At 41.8% G+C, this 19193-nt stretch overlaps 5 protein-coding genes across 5 annotated transcripts; 4 read left to right on the forward strand and 1 right to left on the reverse strand.

Moving 5' to 3' along the window:
* Positions 1–4170: 4170 nt before the first annotated feature.
* ASPACDRAFT_81571 (ubiquitin-specific protease UBP14) lies at positions 4171–7142 on the forward strand. Its single transcript, XM_020205904.1, has 6 exons — positions 4171–4376; positions 4462–4529; positions 4580–4720; positions 4779–5052; positions 5110–6796; positions 6843–7142. Exons 1-6 carry the CDS (start codon positions 4346–4348, stop codon positions 6985–6987), a joined length of 2346 nt encoding a protein of 781 aa, XP_020052156.1. The 5' UTR covers positions 4171–4345; the 3' UTR covers positions 6988–7142.
* A 346-nt stretch (positions 7143–7488) lies between these two features.
* On the reverse strand, positions 7489–8941 carry ASPACDRAFT_125964 (sterol desaturase family protein; the record flags this gene model as incomplete). The annotated part of the gene is made up of 4 exons (XM_020196872.1): positions 8546–8941; positions 8253–8496; positions 8113–8198; positions 7489–8054 (listed from the first exon to the last, which is right to left on the reverse strand). Coding segments are annotated over exons 1-4 (897 nt in total). The 5' UTR covers positions 8548–8941.
* A 741-nt stretch (positions 8942–9682) lies between these two features.
* Positions 9683–12346, forward strand: ASPACDRAFT_1883108 (uncharacterized protein). The gene is made up of 4 exons (XM_020198315.1): positions 9683–9784; positions 9840–11399; positions 11450–11575; positions 11630–12346. Exons 1-4 carry the CDS (start codon positions 9768–9770, stop codon positions 11868–11870), a joined length of 1944 nt encoding a protein of 647 aa, XP_020052158.1. The 5' UTR covers positions 9683–9767; the 3' UTR covers positions 11871–12346.
* Positions 12347–12971: 625 nt separating this feature from the next.
* On the forward strand, positions 12972–13711 carry srgA (Rab family GTPase srgA; the record flags this gene model as incomplete). Its single annotated transcript, XM_020201910.1, has 3 exons — positions 12972–13001; positions 13057–13324; positions 13389–13711. 3 exons carry the CDS (start codon positions 12972–12974, stop codon positions 13709–13711), a joined length of 621 nt encoding a protein of 206 aa, XP_020052159.1.
* Positions 13712–14919: 1208 nt separating this feature from the next.
* On the forward strand, positions 14920–17621 carry ASPACDRAFT_1875303 (putative AAA family ATPase). Its single transcript, XM_020198052.1, has 2 exons — positions 14920–16778; positions 16831–17621. Exons 1-2 carry the CDS (start codon positions 15270–15272, stop codon positions 17560–17562), a joined length of 2241 nt encoding a protein of 746 aa, XP_020052160.1. The 5' UTR covers positions 14920–15269; the 3' UTR covers positions 17563–17621.
* The last annotated feature ends 1572 nt before the right edge of the window (positions 17622–19193 follow it).

Below are 19193 nucleotides of genomic sequence, written 5' to 3' on the forward strand. Positions count from 1 at the left end.
TATATAGCGCAGGTTGATTAAATAGAGCAGATAAAATAGATAAAATAAATAAAATAAATAGAATAAATAGAATAGATAAAATTAAAATTAGAAAATATTATTATATTATAATTAAAAATATATTATATTTTATATATTATTTATATAAAAGAAATATATATATTACGAATTAACCTGCAGTTATTAATCTATCTGTTATATTTAATTTTTCTAATTTATAAATATAAACAGTTATAGTAATAGTTGTATTTTAATCTAATTTTAATTATACAGTTAAAATTTTATATTTTAATCTGACTGTTAGATTATGGCTAGATTAAGATTAAGATATAATGGTCAGGTTAAGCCACTCTAAGTATAATTCTTATTATAATATTTTAAAAGAATTTTAGATTAATTAAAAAAAATATTAATAAATTCGGCTAATTCTAATAAATAAAATTATTTTAATAATATTTTCATAGTTTATCGTCTTTAAAAAGCTATAATTTATTTAATATTTTAATAATAATATAAATATAAGTATAATTTTACTTAGTTTTAATAAACTTCTAAAAATTTAAACTATTATTACTTATTCTATAAAGATAAATAAATCTTATAATTAAATAAAATAATTATAAAAAATAATATAAAAATATTTTAAATAATAATAATATAAGATTTAATAAAATAATATTATATTTTTTTAAATTAATAATATTTAATAAAATATTATTCATATTATAATTAATAATAATAATATAGTTGATCGCTTTCAGCTGGAGTAGATATTTTAATAATTTTTAAAAAAAATTACTATATAAATTAAATATTAATTAAATTATATATTATATAATTATTAATATTAGTATAAACTTTTTTAATATAAAATATTTATATTAATATTAAAATGTTATCGGCGGTTTCTATTTTATTTTTTATATTATTTTTTTTAATTTATAATATTTAAATTTAAGCTGATTTTTTTTATAAATATTAATTAATAAGATATTTAGTATAATTAAATTAAAAATATTATAAAATTTTTCTAACTGAATTAGAATAATTAATTTTAAAATTAAAAGATTAAATATTCTTATAAAATTATAACTGTTTCTATAATATATTAAATATATTAGATTTTTATTTATATTTTTACTACTGTATATATAAATTCTAATAATAAATAATAAAAAATATTATTTTATTTTACTTTTCTAACAGCTGATATATATATTTTTTTAATATAATAATTAAAATTAAAAAGAAGCTTTATAAAAAAAATATAGCTGTATTTTTTATTAATAACTTTAAAAAGATATTATTTTAAAATATTATAAAAAATATAAAATTTATAAAAATTTTAATTATTTTATTATTAAGCTTTTTCTAACTAGCTTATTATATTTAATTTAAAAATAATCGTATTTCGGATAAAAGAAAGTATTTATTTAAAAAAATAAATTATAAATAATTAATATTTTTTTTTATTTAGTAGTAATTTTGTAAAATAATAATACTATTTCTGCTAATAGATTGTACTTATATAATTTATAGTTTTAAGAATATTTTTTATAAATTATAATTTAAATTATAAAAATATTTCTAATATTTTTATATATTAAAAAAAGTTCGAATTACGGGATATTTTTAATTTTAATATTTATTTTAGATTTATTTAAAATTTATTTAAAAAAGAAAAAGTTTTTTATTACTGATTCGGTATTAATTTAATATTATTATATTAAATTTTTTATTATAATTTAATAACTTATTTTTATAAGTATTAATAATTTTATTATTATTTAATAATATTTCTAACTGCAGTAAGATCTTCTATCGAAGAATCTAATAATAAAAATAAAAATTTATTAATAATAAAAAGAGTTTTTAATTCTAAACTGTTGTTTAAATATAAGAATTACAGTAATATACTATATTTTATAAATAATTTAAAAAAATTAAAATTATAAAAAAAGAAGTTAGTTAAATATAGAATAGTAGCAGTCTTATTAATTTTAAAACTAATTCTTACTATTTTAAAAATCTAATAGAACTTTAAAGATTAAATATTAAGAAATTAAAAGTTATTAATATTAAGATCTTTATACAGAGAATACAGAAGTGAACTACCTCTGATCTGCTATGTTTCTGCAGATTATCCATGACACTAAAGCTAATCTGAAAAATAATATAAAAATAAATTAAATAAAGTTTTATATTTAAATTAGTTTAATTAGTTTGATTTATTTATTTTATTTATCTTTTATATAAATAAGATAATATTATAAAGATATATAACTGTCTTTCTCTTTCTCCTCTTCTTTCTATACTTAAGGTTTTGTTAAAATAGCACCAAATTAATAGAATCAATGTTTGCCGCAACCCTGTTCTGCCACCATTGACCGCTTGCCTCCCGCCGCCTCGGGCGACCTTTGATGTATCGTACATAGCATAGATAGGAAGAATGAACAAGCATCCATGATCCATCAGAATTTCGCCTTGGTCGACCTTCCACGGTCAACAATCAAGTTGATCTGAATGGCCGTCACAATTAAACTGTTTTCTATTACTGTATACATCGGATACTATATATACTATTTGATATTTTTTAAAATTTAAATATATATTCTATTATTTTTATTATTTAATTTAAATTATATATAATATCGACGATTCTGATTTGTTTAGCTGTATATCAATAAAGCTATTTAAAATTTAAAATAGAAATTTTGAATTCTTAAAGATTTTTGTAAAGTTGAGAGTTAAATTTATTATAAAAGAATATAATGTCTTCCGCGGTTGATATTATTTTTTTATTTTATAATATTTGATTTTTTAAAAAATATAGTTTAAAGAATAATATATAGATTTCTTTATCTAATATAAATACTTTTAGGTTTATTTGTAATTATAAATTAAAGTATTTAAACAAGATCTTATTTTAATATATCATTTATTTTTAATATTTTTTTATTTTTACATTTCCAATCTATCTGTTTTTATTTATATAACTATTTTTATATTTTATATATTTTATCTTTTACTTTTTATTAGTTTATGTTTTTTATATTCTGTATACACGTCTATTTTTTATATATATAAATAATAATAAAAACGTCTGTTTCAAAGTCCGGTGTATATTATATTTATTTATTTATAATAAGATTCTGCTGTTTATTTATATAACTGTCTTTCTTACCCCCCTGGTAGCAGAACTTCAATATAATTAATTTCTCTTTTTTTGTTATAGGAAATAAGAATTATAATTAATAATATTAATCATATTAATCTTTACAATCACCAATTACAATAATAATTTTTTTTAGATTTTCAACTAGTTATTTAATTAGGCTATTCTTAGATTTATAAAGAAAATATAGTTTAAAAACTTACAAACAGAATTAGAAATAAATAAAAGATTAAATAAAATTATATTATATATAAAATAGTTAAAAATAGTAAAATAATTGGGATGTTTAGGATTAATAGGATTAACAGGATTATTTTAATTAACTGGATAAACTGAGCAAACTGGGTAAACTGGATGTCTTAGGTCTGCATCGTGATAATAGGAAATCTTTAAAAAGGGGTTTTTCCAATTTTTATATTAGAAATATTGAAGTATATACTAGTACTGGTATATATTTGTCTGTGCTTTGCACAGTATTAAGTATATACAACATCTACCGCCTACTGCATAAGGCTTAGTTCTTGTAGCATTAGAATTACAGCCGGTGTCAACAGCCATCATCGCGGCTGTTTCCTTAGCTATTATATAACTAGTATTTAAAACCTTTAATACTCTATCTCTTTGCGTATAATCGCCAAGATTGCGAGGGTCAGCCGGGCCCCTACAGAAATCCTATACAGTATTTACAGTATCCCTAGTGCCGACCCTCCTCTGGTGTAAGGGTGGGGCGGCGAAAGCAACAAGTACGTCAGTCCCTTCAGAATAAGAACAGCGGGGCGGTGGCTGACCGCTTTGAATTCCCTCTGCCGCTTCCTCCATAGGCCAAGTTTTGGAACCGTCCACCAAATGGTATTTCTGAACTTGAATGATACCGGCAGAGCTGGGATTAAATAATCAGACCCGCTTCATTTACATTCTCAACTTCTCATGGCACCACATACTGAGTGAGTAGTTAGTGAGCTAATGACTTAGTTACCCCACGTCAGTCAGTCTGTGTAACTGCTTCCACCATCCTTATTCTTATCGAGAGGCCACAAAAGGATCCTAACCACCTTTAATTATTGACTACTCCCATCTGAGAAGTCTTTCTACACCACCTTATACTCATCCGCTCGGTCAGCACAAGGGAAATAACAACCTTTTCGCATATACTTTCGGGTTTTGATCATAATGGCTGCTTGTTTCCATGTTCAATCCGAGGGTAAGCAGAACCAATAACTCAAAGACACACAGTACCCTCCATTCAAAATCAAGTGCCACACCTCGAGTTTTCTAACATGGCCTAGAAATAAAACCTCCATCAACTTCACAAGTTGTATATCGGGAGGATTGTACGCAATGTTTTGACTCCGTAGTATGCGTTTTTCTCGCAATACTTACTGTGCTGCAAGTTGACGTTAGTAGGATCAAAGTTCTGGAATAAACGTTTGCCTCTCCTGTTTCAATGGCGGGTGTGCCCATGATAGAAATCATGCTCTTCTGCACTTCAAAAGATCTGGGCATCCACTAGCCCTCAACATCAAGCGGACGCGCAAGAAGGTTCAAGTAGGTTGCCTGTCAGCATCATACACGGCTTTAATCGGTAACTAACAGGTTATGGTAGAGAGATGAGCCACCTCAGAAAGTTTCCAAACTTGCAATTTCTGCTGAAACGGATGAGGACCGATATGACACAAGCACTCGTGTTCTCTGTTACCATTGCTGCCAGGATAATATTGATCAATCGAGTGGCAATCTACCATCTGTTATTGACGGGGTTCTGACGGCAATGACTTTCTCCAGTAGGGAAGAAGTCAAAGCATGGGAGCAAGAGTTCATCCCTTGTGAACATACTCTTTGCGTGGAACAAAACAGCTCGCGACAACTTGAATCGCAAGGTATATCTGAGTTTTGACCAATTATTGTTTACATGAATCTGACGGTCATAATTGCAGAACTTGCGCAATGTTCGATGTGCAATCTCAAGGAAAACCTTTGGCTATGTCTAGAATGTGGTAACCTTGGCTGTGGTCGAAGCCAATTCGGTGGCGTGGGCGGCAATTCTCATGGACTTGCGCACTTTGAAATGACCTCGCACGCTGTTGCAGTGAAGCTTGGTTCAATAACAGCCGAGGGATCCGCTGATATCTTCTGTTATAAGTGCAATGAAGAGAGGATTGATCCTGATCTTGCCCAGCACCTCGGACACTGGGGTATCAATCTAGCGGATAGAGAGAAAACGGAGAAGAGCTTGATGGAAATGCAGGTTGAGCACAACCTAAGATGGGAATTCTCAATGACTACAGAGGACGGCCACGAGCTTAGACCGGTATTTGGTCCTGGTCTCACTGGTCTCAAAAACCTAGGCAACAGTTGTTACTTGTCAAGTGTGATACAATGCCTCTTCAATTTGCCACAGTTTGAAGACAGGTACTATCATCCCAGTGAAGAGCCCCCATTGACACAGAAGCCGGCCGAAGACCTGGAGACCCAGATGCGCAAACTGGCAGACGGAATCCTCTCTGGTCGTTACTCCAAACCTGCAACCGATGTATGCGCCTCGCCTGAAACAGCTGAAGTTCCGCATCAGAATGGCTTAGCACCAGCCATGTTTAAACACCTTGTTGGTCGTGGTCACGAAGAGTTCTCCACAATGAGACAGCAGGATGCTTTCGAATTCCTGCTTCATATTTTCAAACTTGTCAACTTGTCTAAGCATCCAAGAGGATCCTTGAATCCAGTAGAGTCGTTTGCCTTCTCTGTAGAGCAACGTCTCCAATGCCTATCTTGCAGAAAGCTGCGATACAAAGTGGATCAACAGGATAATGTTTCCTTGTCTGTCCCCGCTCACCGTACAAACTCTCTGCAAAGCAAGGATACCGCCAAATTCGAAAGTGTGACCATCCTAGAATGTCTTGATACATTTACGAGTGAAGAAAGAGTGGAACTGCGCTGTCCTTCCTGCCACAGTGAGGATGGTTTCTCCAAGCGCTCATTCTTCAAGACATTACCGCAGGAGTTGGTCATCAACGCTCGACGGTTTGAACTTGTTAATTGGGTACCAACGAAGCTCGACATTCCTGTCGAAGTGGATGAAGGGCCGATAGACTTCAGTAAATATCTCGCCCCCTTTCCTAGTGAAGGCGAAGAGCTTCTCCCGGATTTCGAGGCGCCTACGCCAACTCTCATTCCTGACGAAATTGCCCTCAGTCAGTTGCTCGGCATGGGATTCCCCCGGACCAGAAGTGAAAAGGCGCTCTATATGACAGGCAACTCGGATGCCGAAGCTGCCATGAATTGGTTGTTTGCGCATATGGAAGACCCCGATATTGATGAACCCATAGTTCAGAAAGGCCCCGCTCAGCCGTTGAATGAGACACCACACGATGCAGCTAAAGTGCTGCAGTTGTCTGAAATGGGTATTGATGCTGATCGGGCCAGGATCGCCTTGGCTGCAGTCGGGAATGATGTCAACAGAGCAATTGATTGGGTGTTCAGTCATCCCGAAGACATGATAGAAGTGGGAACCGTTCCTCAAGCGACTGAAAGTCCTAGTAACCGTGCTGTCGGTTTCGATACTACTCCAGCTCTCTACCGTCTTCATTCGATAGTGTGCCACAAAGGCTCCTCTGTACATGCTGGGTAAGTGGGTCCTGGAGAGATTCGATCAATGCTAACCTTGAAGAAGACACTATGTTGCAGTCGTGCGCAAAACTTTACCAGGCGAGAAGGGGCCTTCTTGGATCATGTTTAATGATGAGAAGGTTGTCCGGGTGGACGATGTACAGGAGCTGAAGAAGTCTGCCTATCTTTACTTCTTCTCTCGGGTCTAGACCGGATTCAATGCACCAGCAATTCCATTTCAAGTGCCCTAGATGGAACATAACGTTGGTTACAGTTGCTGTAGGAAGATACCAATTTTTGGATCGTAATATTGAGTCTTAAAAGTGCATATTCATACCATCCACTTCTGGCACGCAGATTAACTGCGGACGTACAAGGGGGCATTGTAAAACCTTGATAGTTACATCGCACGAGCGACATGGAACGGACTAAATCATCCTGGAACAGCTTATTCTAGTCACGAAGCTATGCGTCCAACATGTCGACTACTCAATGCAATTACAAAAATTATCATTCAGAAGCATAATTAAAAGATAAGTCTATAAGAGTTTCCTCCCAACGGTATTAGTTAAAATGAAATCGAGGCCCTCAGGGTATTGCAGACTTCGCATGATGACAGAATCTGCTATCATAATTTGACAGTTGCTTGAGTTGCAGTGCCCAAGGAGCTTCGGATGTATTTGTTGCACATGAGCGCAAGTAGCGATCGCATCATTGGCCCTTCTTCATATCCCCAGAAAGTTTCGTTTGTCTTCTGCGCTTGATCGCCTCTGGAGAATACTCGGTATCCAACATATAGTCCCACCACCTGAAGCTGCTGGAATAATTGCCAACGAACTTCTCATGATGCAGATCATGGTGATCGGCCCCAGCCCAGAAGGGGAGGAAATGGTGGAGACTCCAAGGGAATTCATAGCCACTGTGTGCATCTATTGCCTGGAACAGGCGCAAGACAATCCAGATGTACATGGTGAAGATATGCAAGTCCCCGGTCAACGCACACCACAGAATGGGACAGCCAACCGTGCCAAATCCTAGGATCATGACTTCAATAGGCGAGGCGTATTCCGCAGCCATACCAAAGGGCGCTGAGTACTGGTGGTGAATTTTGTGGATGCCTTTGTAAAGTGGTCCCCAGTGAAGAGCGCGATGAGAAAAGTAGTGCCACGTGTCTTCGAGGACGAAGAATATAGCGATCTGATAGGCCATGGTCCAGATCGAAGGAAATGGGACGGAAGTTGAGAGGCCGAAGAATTGGGCCATGGGATGGAAAAGCCTAGTAACGGTAAGCGGCTATATCAACTTAAATTAAGCAGCATGCTGATTGAGCTTACCAGATTTGAGGCAACTCAACGGTGAAATGGCTTAATAGCACGAACTTGGCACAGTCCCATTGTTCACGCAAGGACGGAACTTTGTTCTATAAGAGACTGTCAGTTGACACCCAACCCCGATTGTCAGTGACTATGCATACACTTTGAATTTTATAACCCTTGAAAAAGCCCATACTGTCTATGAAGATCCATGGCAGCGAGCGTCCAAAATAGACAAGTTCATGCATCATAAATGACATGATACCAGTCGCAAGAACATCGTTCTGCATCCAGGCGTACCATGCTGTCCAGAGCCGTTCAACGACATTGAGATGTGTGTTATATTTGGAAATTTCTTCAAATTGGCCCCAGTAGGATTCCGGGGTTGAAAACGACGTCGTATTCCTATAAAATCTTAGCGATGATCGAGTGACATTGTGCAGAGAAGGCTCACATTTTTGAAGCAGGTGGTCAGCTTCCCTTCAGCTACTCCTTCCCAGGGTCCTTCAATCAGGGGCAGACGAGCGAAAGATTAGGCAAGCAATGAGGGTAAGGGTTTGAACGAATGAAGAGCTTTTAGAGTAGTGAAGGAAACGAGAAGTGAGAGCAGATCCTCTAGATAACACTGGGGGAGGGAGATAGGAACTGTGAAAAAGTAGTTGGTAGGTACTGGGCCAGTATTTCAGAAAAGCCGGGTAAAGTACTGCGCCATCAGGACTATTGTTCCCGGGGTGGCGAGATTTCTTCGGCTACCCCCTGGCCGCGACCTGGAGAGGGCTGGCACCACTGCCTAGCCGATTGGGGCCGATGTTAGCTCCACCCGGTTGGGAATGGCTTAATTCGATCTCCAATCACCAAGGGCCAGTATCAAACATACGCTGACCATTCTTTATCCTTATATATCATCACCGCCTTTCATTGAAGAGAAACCGTTAGTGCTGCCGTGGTCCGTGTGCGATAGTTACAGTACTGCTGCAATTCCCCTTGCAGCGACAGCCTTGGAGAGAGAGTAACTTGTAAATCGTGGGTGCCCGGGTGCCCGGGTGCCCTGGCCTCGGGGTTTTCGTCTTCCGTTCCTCTAGCGCCTTGAGTAAATCACAAATCAGTCTACAAATTATTCTACATATGAAACGCCCTACTATGGGTGGTTACATCTCCAAGTAGAGTTGTAAGTCCGTTTATCTTACTATGTGCAATTGAAATACGGCGGGGGATGAGAGCCAAAGCGTTGAGTGACCCATCGGCTGGAAGAGGTCCACAATTGCCATGAACACGACAACATATTTGCATTTCATCCCGTACTTAGAAGATGCCTGAGTTACTCATGTAGGTACGTAGATCTAGCGTACCAGGCTACCTGATCAGTGAAAAGGGAGCGCGTTCTGAACAATGGCAATAGCCTCTTCCTCTGAGTGTCTCTGCTGGATGCATGTTCAGTAATCTGGTAACTACATATCGCGGGTTCCCTACTACAGTTTGTACCACTCGTAAGTTGTTGACTTGTTACGGGTCTAACTACTAGTTATAAGTAAAGTCAAGGACGAGCCGAAGAACCCGCTTACTAAATATGACGCCATTGGCTGACGCTTAGGTACTTTTGTTCCCTGGATTTCCTCCTCGCAACGAGTGCTTGCTGGACTTACGTTCAGCCTTGGTGCCTCGAGTAAATCCCCACCATGTTCGTGGTCAATAAGTAAGTACCTCTTCTTCGTCAGTCGCGCTCTCGATCTTCGCTTATTTGACAATAGCATAGTCTATAACCTCGATATACAGCTTCACAGATTACAGCAGCGCATCACAAGAAGCTCAAATGTCGAGCTTCAGGAAACCCCCAGCGATGTTAACCAGATTAAGGACATAGAAACACTGGAGCGCATCTCCGACTCGCTTTCAATAGCATCACGTTCACAGCCGGCTTTGCGCGCTAGCCGGATTGCGCGGTTGATCTCCGAGTGTCCCCAGACTCGGGTAGTATGTGGCCTGTCCTCAGGTCTTCATTCGTCCAGTCCAGTCATAACAGATCTATCTTGGATTGTTGCCGCTAGGGCTGCCGTTCAAACATTTGGATTAGTCTTGGAGTCGCTTTCGGAGAACACCCTCGCCATCACTGATGAGCTCACTTACTGGGACAGTCTTCTGGAATCTCAATGGTACATGGGACTGTATACTGCGCAGACATTCCCTGTATGGCTCTGGCACAATCTTGGACATCAATCCTCTGTCTGGTCACCCCCCGGAATATGGAACCAAGCAATTCTTACATCAAATGCATGGAATCATTTCTACCACTCCGCCCGTCGGCGTGTATTCTCTACGACAATGTCTAGTGTGCGGAAGGGATTACTGCATCCACTTCTTGCATCCAAGTTGGAGGTACGCCAGAAACGGAAAATGCTGCATGTGGCCAAAGATGTCAATGCCAGTGCGCTGGGATTCCTGGTGGAACGATGCCTTCAGATTGACCTTGATGACGATCTCATAGGCAGCCATTGTGACAGCTCTGTTAGTGATGAATGGTGCAGTAAGATTATTGACAGTGTGACTTTGTTGGGATTAGTACTGCAGCATCTGGCCTCTGGCGGCACACTTCATGAATTTGAAGTCAAGACTACTGCGGCCGCCGAGAAAGAGGGTTCGTTGCTTCACGTGCATTCTGACAGGACCGTGTGTTCTAAAGGACCTTACTATGTTATTGAAAAACTCGACCAAATAAACCAGACATTGATTCCACAGTACCTTGCGCTTACGCAAAAAAGTACCAGTGGGCTTGGGCGACCTTCATTCATAGTGCGTTACTGGCTCCCATTTCTACTGGCGACCTTGTCAACCAGTACAATTCTCGAGATATTCAAGGCCCGACGCCATGAACTCCTGGGGTGGATCACAGATATCGGATCCACAACAATCGAGTTCTGGAACAACTGGGTCGTGGACCCACTGAAGCGACTCGTTGGTACAATAAGACACGATGAGAAGAGCGAAATCGCGTTGATGAGCAAGAACAGTCTTGAAGCAGATCGGGCTAGTTTGGAAAGAATGGTGGTAGATTTCGTCCTAGACCATCGCGAGCCCAGCGATGAGTCTCTCGCATCCGCAGAAATGAACACAATCATGAACAAAGTCAGAGAAGGTGATCTCACACCGGTATTGAGGGCATATGAGAAGGATTTACGAACTCCATTTATTGGAACTATTCGAGGTGACTTAGTACGAGCCCTTTTGATACAGATACAAAAGACAAAGGTGGATGTCGAGGTTGCTATTGGGGGCATTGATGCTTTGCTGAGGAGCCAGGAGCTGGTGTTTGGGTAGGTAATACCCTACTTTCACAAGTAGGTGCGATGTTAACAGGTCATAGCTTCGTTGGATTGACCCCTGGTCTATTGGTGTCGTATGCCTCCGTGCATTGGATCTTTGGCATGTTTGGCAGCAGGAAGGGCTTGCGCCTTGGTCGGCGGCAGCACGAATTAAGGCACGCACTGAGGTTAGTACGCTATCTCGGCGAAGTCGATGACGAGTCTAACGAGGCCCAATCCAGACAAGTTCACCGTAACCTCACTTTATCGACCGTGACGGCCAACGGAACCCTAGCCTTCAAAGACTACGGTCTGCTAATATGCAACACCGAGATTTTACTTCAGAAAGCACAAGCCATGCTTCGAGGGGCTGACATCCATGCATTCCAGGAAGACATTAATGACATCATCAGCAAAAGAAACGCGCAAAAGCAAATTAAGGTTGTTGAACGGATGGGTTGGGTTTATTCCCGGTGGTTGTAAGACTATCTTCAGCGTGTCTTACCAGCAAACAGCCATAGAAACCAATGATGACTCGACTGGATTAACCTGTTAGGTACCTAGTACTCAAGTCATCCTATTTGCATCGAGAATGGCAATTGCTACACCAGTTATTGTTGGGGTATGTAGTAGACTCCCAAAGTCCGACTGTTACCGGCCAGACCCCATGGGTAGACAGTAACTGAGAATGCTCTTTCTAAAACCATACATGTCATGGATGAGGTAGGCAGCGGAAAGGAGAGGAGGCACTGACAATTATAGCCAAGTAATAGCGACCGACGCACATATCATTGCTTGTGGTAGTAAATAGCACAGTCAACAGCTCCATTCTTTCAATATGGATTGTTATTTTGTTGCTTTGCGCTGAATCAATTCTCAATGATCTACACTGAAGCTGATACGCGGAATTCTTCTTGAATTAGATGATTATGGCGGGTGTATGGGGGGCAAGCGGTGCGATACTGTGGTGTTACTGGTCTGGGTACTACCAGTGGATCTACGGAGTTCTACTCCGCCTTGGGCCTTCTTTGTACACGCAACTTATCGGTTGCATTCCTAGCTTATTCTCAAACTCGCCATCTTATCACCGGCATCGTTCAATATCATACATTATCAAGAAAGCACAATCTTCACCCCACATTTCTTCAGGATCTGATCGCAGTCGATTCAGAGATCGGAGGTAACGTTAGCCCACAAGGATTTTAACCCCACTTTTCTTTGTCTCCCAGCCCCGGCCCCTGAGCCCCCGTACTCCCGGGCAAACGATTGAATCATCGGAGTCCTCCCAAACTACCATCACTCGGGTAAAACCAGGCCTTACAAAGGTCACATCTGAGCGCTGTGTGCGAGAAGCTCCCACAGACCAGTCCAGGGTAATTGCATCTCTCAAGGAAATCCCAGAGGAGTGATGTACTAATAGTCATCAGCGAAAGGGAAACCGAGAAGGCAGGGTTGAGCGGCGAATCACGGAGTAGAAAGCAACACCTGCTTCGGACCAGTCTCAATTCTGAGCACAAACTCCTCACCGAGGTTTTTTCCTGAAGCTTGACCTTGCTGGACCTCTGTAGTTAGGGCCAGTCCACAATGGCCGGTACAAGGAATTACGATTTTTTGGTAGGTGGCAGTTTCCTCTCTGGCGAATCATCTCTCTAATCTTATGTATCCTCAGATCAAACTGTTGTTGATTGGTGACTCGGGTGTCGGTAAATCATGCTGTCTGCTGCGATTCAGCGAGGACTCATTCACTCCGTCGTTCATTACCACTATCGGCATTGATTTTAAGATCCGCACTATCGAACTCGATGGCAAGCGCGTGAAGCTTCAAATATGGGATACGGCTGGGCAGGAGCGATTCAGAACAATTACAACAGCTTACTATAGAGGAGCAATGGGGATTCTCCTGGTTTATGATGTCACTGATGAACGGTCATTCCAAAGTAAGGACTCCTTCTGGAATTACTGGCATGATTGATATGCTAATGATCTAAATCATTGAATCAGATATCCGCACATGGTTTTCCAATGTGGAGCAGCATGCGAGTGAAGGTGTTCACAAGATACTCATTGGCAACAAGTGTGATTGGGAGGAGAAGCGAGCAGTATCGACCGAGCAAGGCCAGCAGCTAGCTAATGAGCTGGGTATTCCATTTCTAGAAGTCTCGGCCAAGAACAACATCAACATTGAAAAAGCTTTCTATGATCTTGCTTCAGATATCAAGAAAGGAATGGATTCATCAAAGTCTGAGCAGGTCAGCTCTCAGGGCGTTAGTATAGACCAGCAAGGTTCTGGCTTGAACGGCAACACAAGCGGAAAGTGTTGCTAATTCAAAGTCTCCCCCTCTGAATGCTTCAAGTTCTCTCCCTCTTGTTCCTCTGTGGCCCTACACCTTGCCCCACATGTGGCCGAGCACGTGTCATGGATGGAATATACCAAAGCTCTCATACTCCAGTAGAAGCTAAGGAAATAGCCTGGTCGTATGAAAGTCTTGGTGCTAAGATTTACGCCTAAGTGAAGGTACAACACTGTTATTGCTGCAATTTGTCTCTTTCTGCTTGAAACCTCGTGTGTTTAACAATGCGTCACTTTAGCTCTATTACACTACTGCTCTCGAACCTGGCGTCGGCCCGCTAAATTTGTCATGAAGCAAAGTAGCCGACTCCCAGGGATACATTCTTTGGTTAGATAGTATGGTGATATCTTACCCTCGGCAGCGATTCGCGGCATATCTCCTATCCCAAGCATATACGAGCTCCTGACATAGTGGGAATGGTGCTTCGAATGGCAACAGTGTATTTATTGATTGTTCTGCTTTCAGGGCTATACGGGCATCAACAATCTATGTTATCGGTATCATACTCATACCTCATCAACGGTAATGATATGTACTCAGGTCGGTAATTCGGGATTTCGGCACCTGTTGGTAGTATTCATATCAGTCATAGTGCTTTGATATATAGAGTCTCGGAAAAAGTCCGCAATCGGTGTCAAGATGTACATATGTTATCTAGAATGATATACCATCTAATCTCAGACATGGCCTCCTGGTCGATCGCGGCAGGAGGCCCAAGACAGAACAGTTCATAAACGGTACGTGTAGAAGACGGCTCGAAAGTGATCACTCATAGGCATAATACATGCGAGCAAATCAAACGTCTAAGTAGAAACTTGCAGATAGTCCCAAGCCCACTTGGCATTCAGATAATGGATCTTTGTGATTCCTTCGCCATTCATTTGCGGCCAAAGTACTGTGCCTGGAGTTTCAGAGTCATTAGTACTGAGGGGAGGTTTCACAAGCCCGTATGTGCCAGAGCCACGGCCTCTACAAGAGATTACACACCTGAGAAACATTGCTTGTGGCACTTCCCCTGACTAGGGTACGGGTGAATGCGATACACGAACAAATGCAATTGGTTCTGTCCAGCTTAGCGATCGACTACTACATAGCCTGAGGTAGAGAAGTGTGTGCGAGTGGGGCAGCCTGCATATCCCCCGCTCCTAAGGGGAAAAAAGAAATTTAAGCTCATAAAGTGTCTACGCCATCTCACTATCTCTATATTCTGGCTCTTTCCTTGACAGAAATGGCTCAAATATAGCGAGCTCTTGCAAATCGCCCGCCTATCCACAAAGCTCTTCTTCACTTGATAGCAGGCACACTCAGCCTCGTCAGTCCTTGGTACGCACTCGAAGTGTTCGCTCTCCCTGTTCCTCGGCCATTGCATCCCGCGCGACCATCGAAAAATGATTCAGTAAGCGCTGGGCTTAATCCAATTGATATTGAAACATCCTTTACTTCGTGATCTGCCTTCTTCTAGAAGAGTGAGATTATTCCACCCGAAGCCAATCTCTTCCGGCCGATACTTCCAAGCTTCGCATTATACACCATGTCTGAGACTCGGTCTTTCACCGTTCGACCACTCTCGAAACAGACCAGAAACGATCATCGAGATGCCTTTCGCGTATACCTATCATCTTCCTCGTTAGCCGCTCTTAAACTTAGGGCTGGTGATGTTTGCGCCCTCTATATCTCTGGAGAAGGTTCCAAAAATGCTATAGCCTGGAATGCAGTTGAGAATATCCAGAATACCGTCGTTCAGACTTCTCGGACTCTTCAGGATTGCTACGGATTTAAGATTGGCGAAAAAGTTACTATCAGCAAAGTTGATGGGTCACTCGAAGAAGCACAGACGGTCTCCTTGGTTGATTGCTCAGATGATGACAAGATTACTAAATTTGGCATCATACCCCCCAGCGACATAAACCATTGGGCATGGTCACTTGAATTCCCTCTGGCGAGATGTGATGCAATTGCCATAGGTCTTGTTTTCGAGCTCGAGCTTAGAGGCCAGCGACGCAGTTTCAAAGTGGCCAGCATGTCAGGCCAAAGTCAAAACGGTGATCATACCTTGCTCAAATTCACAAACACTAGCAAAATCATCATTGGTGAGGACGTGGCACCAGTGAGTCGTAGGGAGTCCTATCTGAAAGTGAATTCAGATGGCTTGGGTGGGATGCAGTCACAGATCGATAGTATCAACGAGAGTCTTGCTGATTTCAACTCGGATGCCAGTACTCTGACCATGCCCCCATTCTACGAGCATAGTCGAGGTATATTGCTCTATGGTCCTAAGGGAACCGGCAAGACAGCGCTATTGGGCCAAATCCAAGCGGCAGGGTGGAGAAAAACCTTCAACATTGGCTCCTCTACCTTTGGTAGGAACTCTGGTGACGCTGAAACCAAGCTGCGCAATGCTTTTCAGGAGGCAATGCGTTGTCAACCAAGTGCTATAATCATCGATCAACTGGAGTATATAGCGCCGAGAAGAACCACCGTGGAGACCCAATCATTGACGGCCGCTGTGTGCGAGTGTCTGGACATGGTGAAAGGCGCTCTAGTTTTGGTTGTAGCCGCGACTCGGCACCCGAACGATGTTGATGATGTTTTAAGGACACCCCATCGATTAGCGATTGAGATCGAGCTTCAAGTGCCAACAGCGCAGGCTCGAAGTGAAATCTTACATGCCATATGCGGAAACCCGTCCCCTACGCTGAGTGACACGCTAATAGATCTCATAGCGGAAAAAACGCATGGTTATGTCGGTGCTGATCTATTTGCATTGCTTCAATTGGTCTGTCGAAAGGCGCGCAAACGCCAATCAACGAAGAATTATATTTTTGCCACTGATAATGGCTCAAATACGGGCCGAATGGCTTTGGATGCAAATATACCCCTCGAAATCGAGGATGATGATGTTCTTTCTGCTCTACAGGAGACACGACCAACTGCAATGCGGGAGGTATTCTTGGAAACCCCTAAAGTGAGATGGTCAGACATTGGTGGACAGCATGAGATTAAAAGACGCCTACAGAAGGCAGTGGAGAGGCCTCTGAAGGTAGGTTTTCGTATTTTGATCATGTCTTGACATCGCTGACTCCCCGGAACAGCATCCACAACGAATGAAGAGATTGAATGTAAACAGTAAAAAGGGAATTTTGCTATATGGGCCACCGGGTTGCTCCAAGACGCTGACCGTGAAAGCACTGGCTACGGAAGCAGGATTGAACTTTCTGGCAGTCAAAGGTGCTGAAATTCTGAGCATGTACGTTGGAGAGTCAGAAAGAGCACTACGGGAGATTTTCCGAAAGGCACGGTCCGCGAGGCCTAGTATCGTCTTCTTCGATGAGATTGATGCAATAGCCTCAAGGCGTGGCAGTTCATCTCAGGGCGGGGTCAATGTTCTTACGACACTATTGAACGAGATGGACGGAATTGAAGAGCTGAGGAATGTGTTGGTCGTCGCCGCCACCAACAAGCCTGAGGTCATTGATCCGGCCTTGATGCGACCAGGCCGTCTGGATAATATCCTTTATATAGGGCCTCCAGATTTCGAGGCCCGGAAGGAGATCCTGAGTATCTGGTTCAGTAAGTCTGTGGTCCATCCCGAAGTAGAGATAGAAGCTCTAGCTGGGAAAATGGAAGGATACTCCGGAGCGGAAATGGTTAGTATATGCGAGACAGCCGGTGATGCTGCTTTAGATGAGGAAGAGGAAACCGGACAGGAGCAGGACATTCGATTGAAACATTTCGAATATGCACTCCAGCAGGTTCGCAGGCAAATAACAGCCGCTGTTGTGGAGGAGTACGAACGGTGGGGTAACGCTACAGCCGATATTTAGAAATATATATGATGTCTCTGATACTGATTCATTGTAAGACGCTGAAAATGCACGTATCTAATACAGGCCTGGTTCAAAACCGAAGGACATAAGCGAAGTAGATCCTGCGTATTTACATTCCCGAGTCGCGAATCCCCTGTCTCATGTCATAGGTGTGAGATGCTAGTTGCGGGTCGGGTGTTTGATTACCGAGAAGGATGGCCCGGCTGCTATTGTATTTGGAGGCGGGAAGCTCCACACCACCCACCCTCCTTGCCAGTACCTCGCCCAACTTCCAGCCAACCTTCTGACTTCAACTTTTTAGATCTAGGCCTGACAACACAGCATGTCTGACAGGCCTCGGGAATACTTCTCGAATCGCTCGCCGCGCTACTCTACTCTCAATAGAGACGCCAGATCATCGCGGCGATCTGAGTCTCCCCGTTCAGAGACAAGGTACAAGAGTGGGACGCGAAGTCCGTCCGTTGATCGCATCTCGGGCCGGCGCAGTGGCGCTCGATTCACAAGCAGGTCTCAATCTCGAACGCATTCTCGGAGTCGAAGTCGGAGTCAGACTTCAAGGTCATATGGAAAGGAAGGTTACAGCCGGTCGCCTAGTCCCTCACTCGCCTTGCCCCGAAGCTCCAAGGTTTGTTGATCACGGACACAACAAGCTTTGCTAGCTACACGTTCTCGCGCTAACTGCATCAAAGATTGTTGTAGAAAAACTCACCAAAAATGTTACCGAATCACATCTACATGAGATCTTCGGGGGGTTCGGAGAGATACAAAGTCTCGATATGCCTATGAATAAAGCTTGTAATTCAACGAGCTCTCGCTGGTCATAATCTCATGGATGCTAATCAGTCGCAGTCATGACCAATAGAGGCACTGCCTACATCCTATACCATGACCCTGCTGATGCAGAGGCCGCCATCGCACACATGCACGAATCGCAGCTAGACGGTGCTGTCATAAGTGTGTCCATTGTCTTGCCCAGGCGAGCGTTCTCGCGCTCGCCGCCGCCACAAAGTCAAGGCAACAGAGGAAGCTTCGGCCGTCAGAGCCACGGCCATGGCCCTTCACCCTTAGACAGTCGTGCTTCCCGCCGTTCGCCGTTCCCGCAAAGGTCAACGTCGCCACGAAGGGCCCGGCGTTCGCGGCCTATGGACAGGCATGATATCTATCGGCCACGCTCTCCTTCGCGCTCTCGATCACCACGCCGCTCCAGATCATATTCCTCAAGAACTCCCTCGGCATCACCAAAAGGACGGATGCCACACCCACGAGTGGACACTCCTCGTCGTCGTCGACGTCGCAGTCCCAGCTACAGCAGTTATGAGTACAGCAGTCGCAGTGATAGGAGTCGGAGCCCGAGTCAGACCAGAGACCGTTATCGGCATAATACCACACGGTAAACTCCAAATAAACTTACCGTCGTCTTTGAAACGATCCACACACCATTTGCACTCATTACTAGATTGTGGATGGTCACCAAGCCAAAATGTCATCATCAACTTACCAAGTGAAGTTTTCAGGCAACACAAGCAGACGAGCCAGTCCTATCAGTAAAAGCTAAAGTTTGGGACATTATTTTCCCAGTCCAACCACCCGTAGCCCCGTGCATTCATGTATCTACCGAGAGAGCTATC

Source organism: Aspergillus aculeatus (genome assembly GCF_001890905.1).
Source record: "Aspergillus aculeatus ATCC 16872 unplaced genomic scaffold ASPACscaffold_18, whole genome shotgun sequence".
Lineage (NCBI taxonomy): Eukaryota > Fungi > Ascomycota > Eurotiomycetes > Eurotiales > Aspergillaceae > Aspergillus > Aspergillus aculeatus.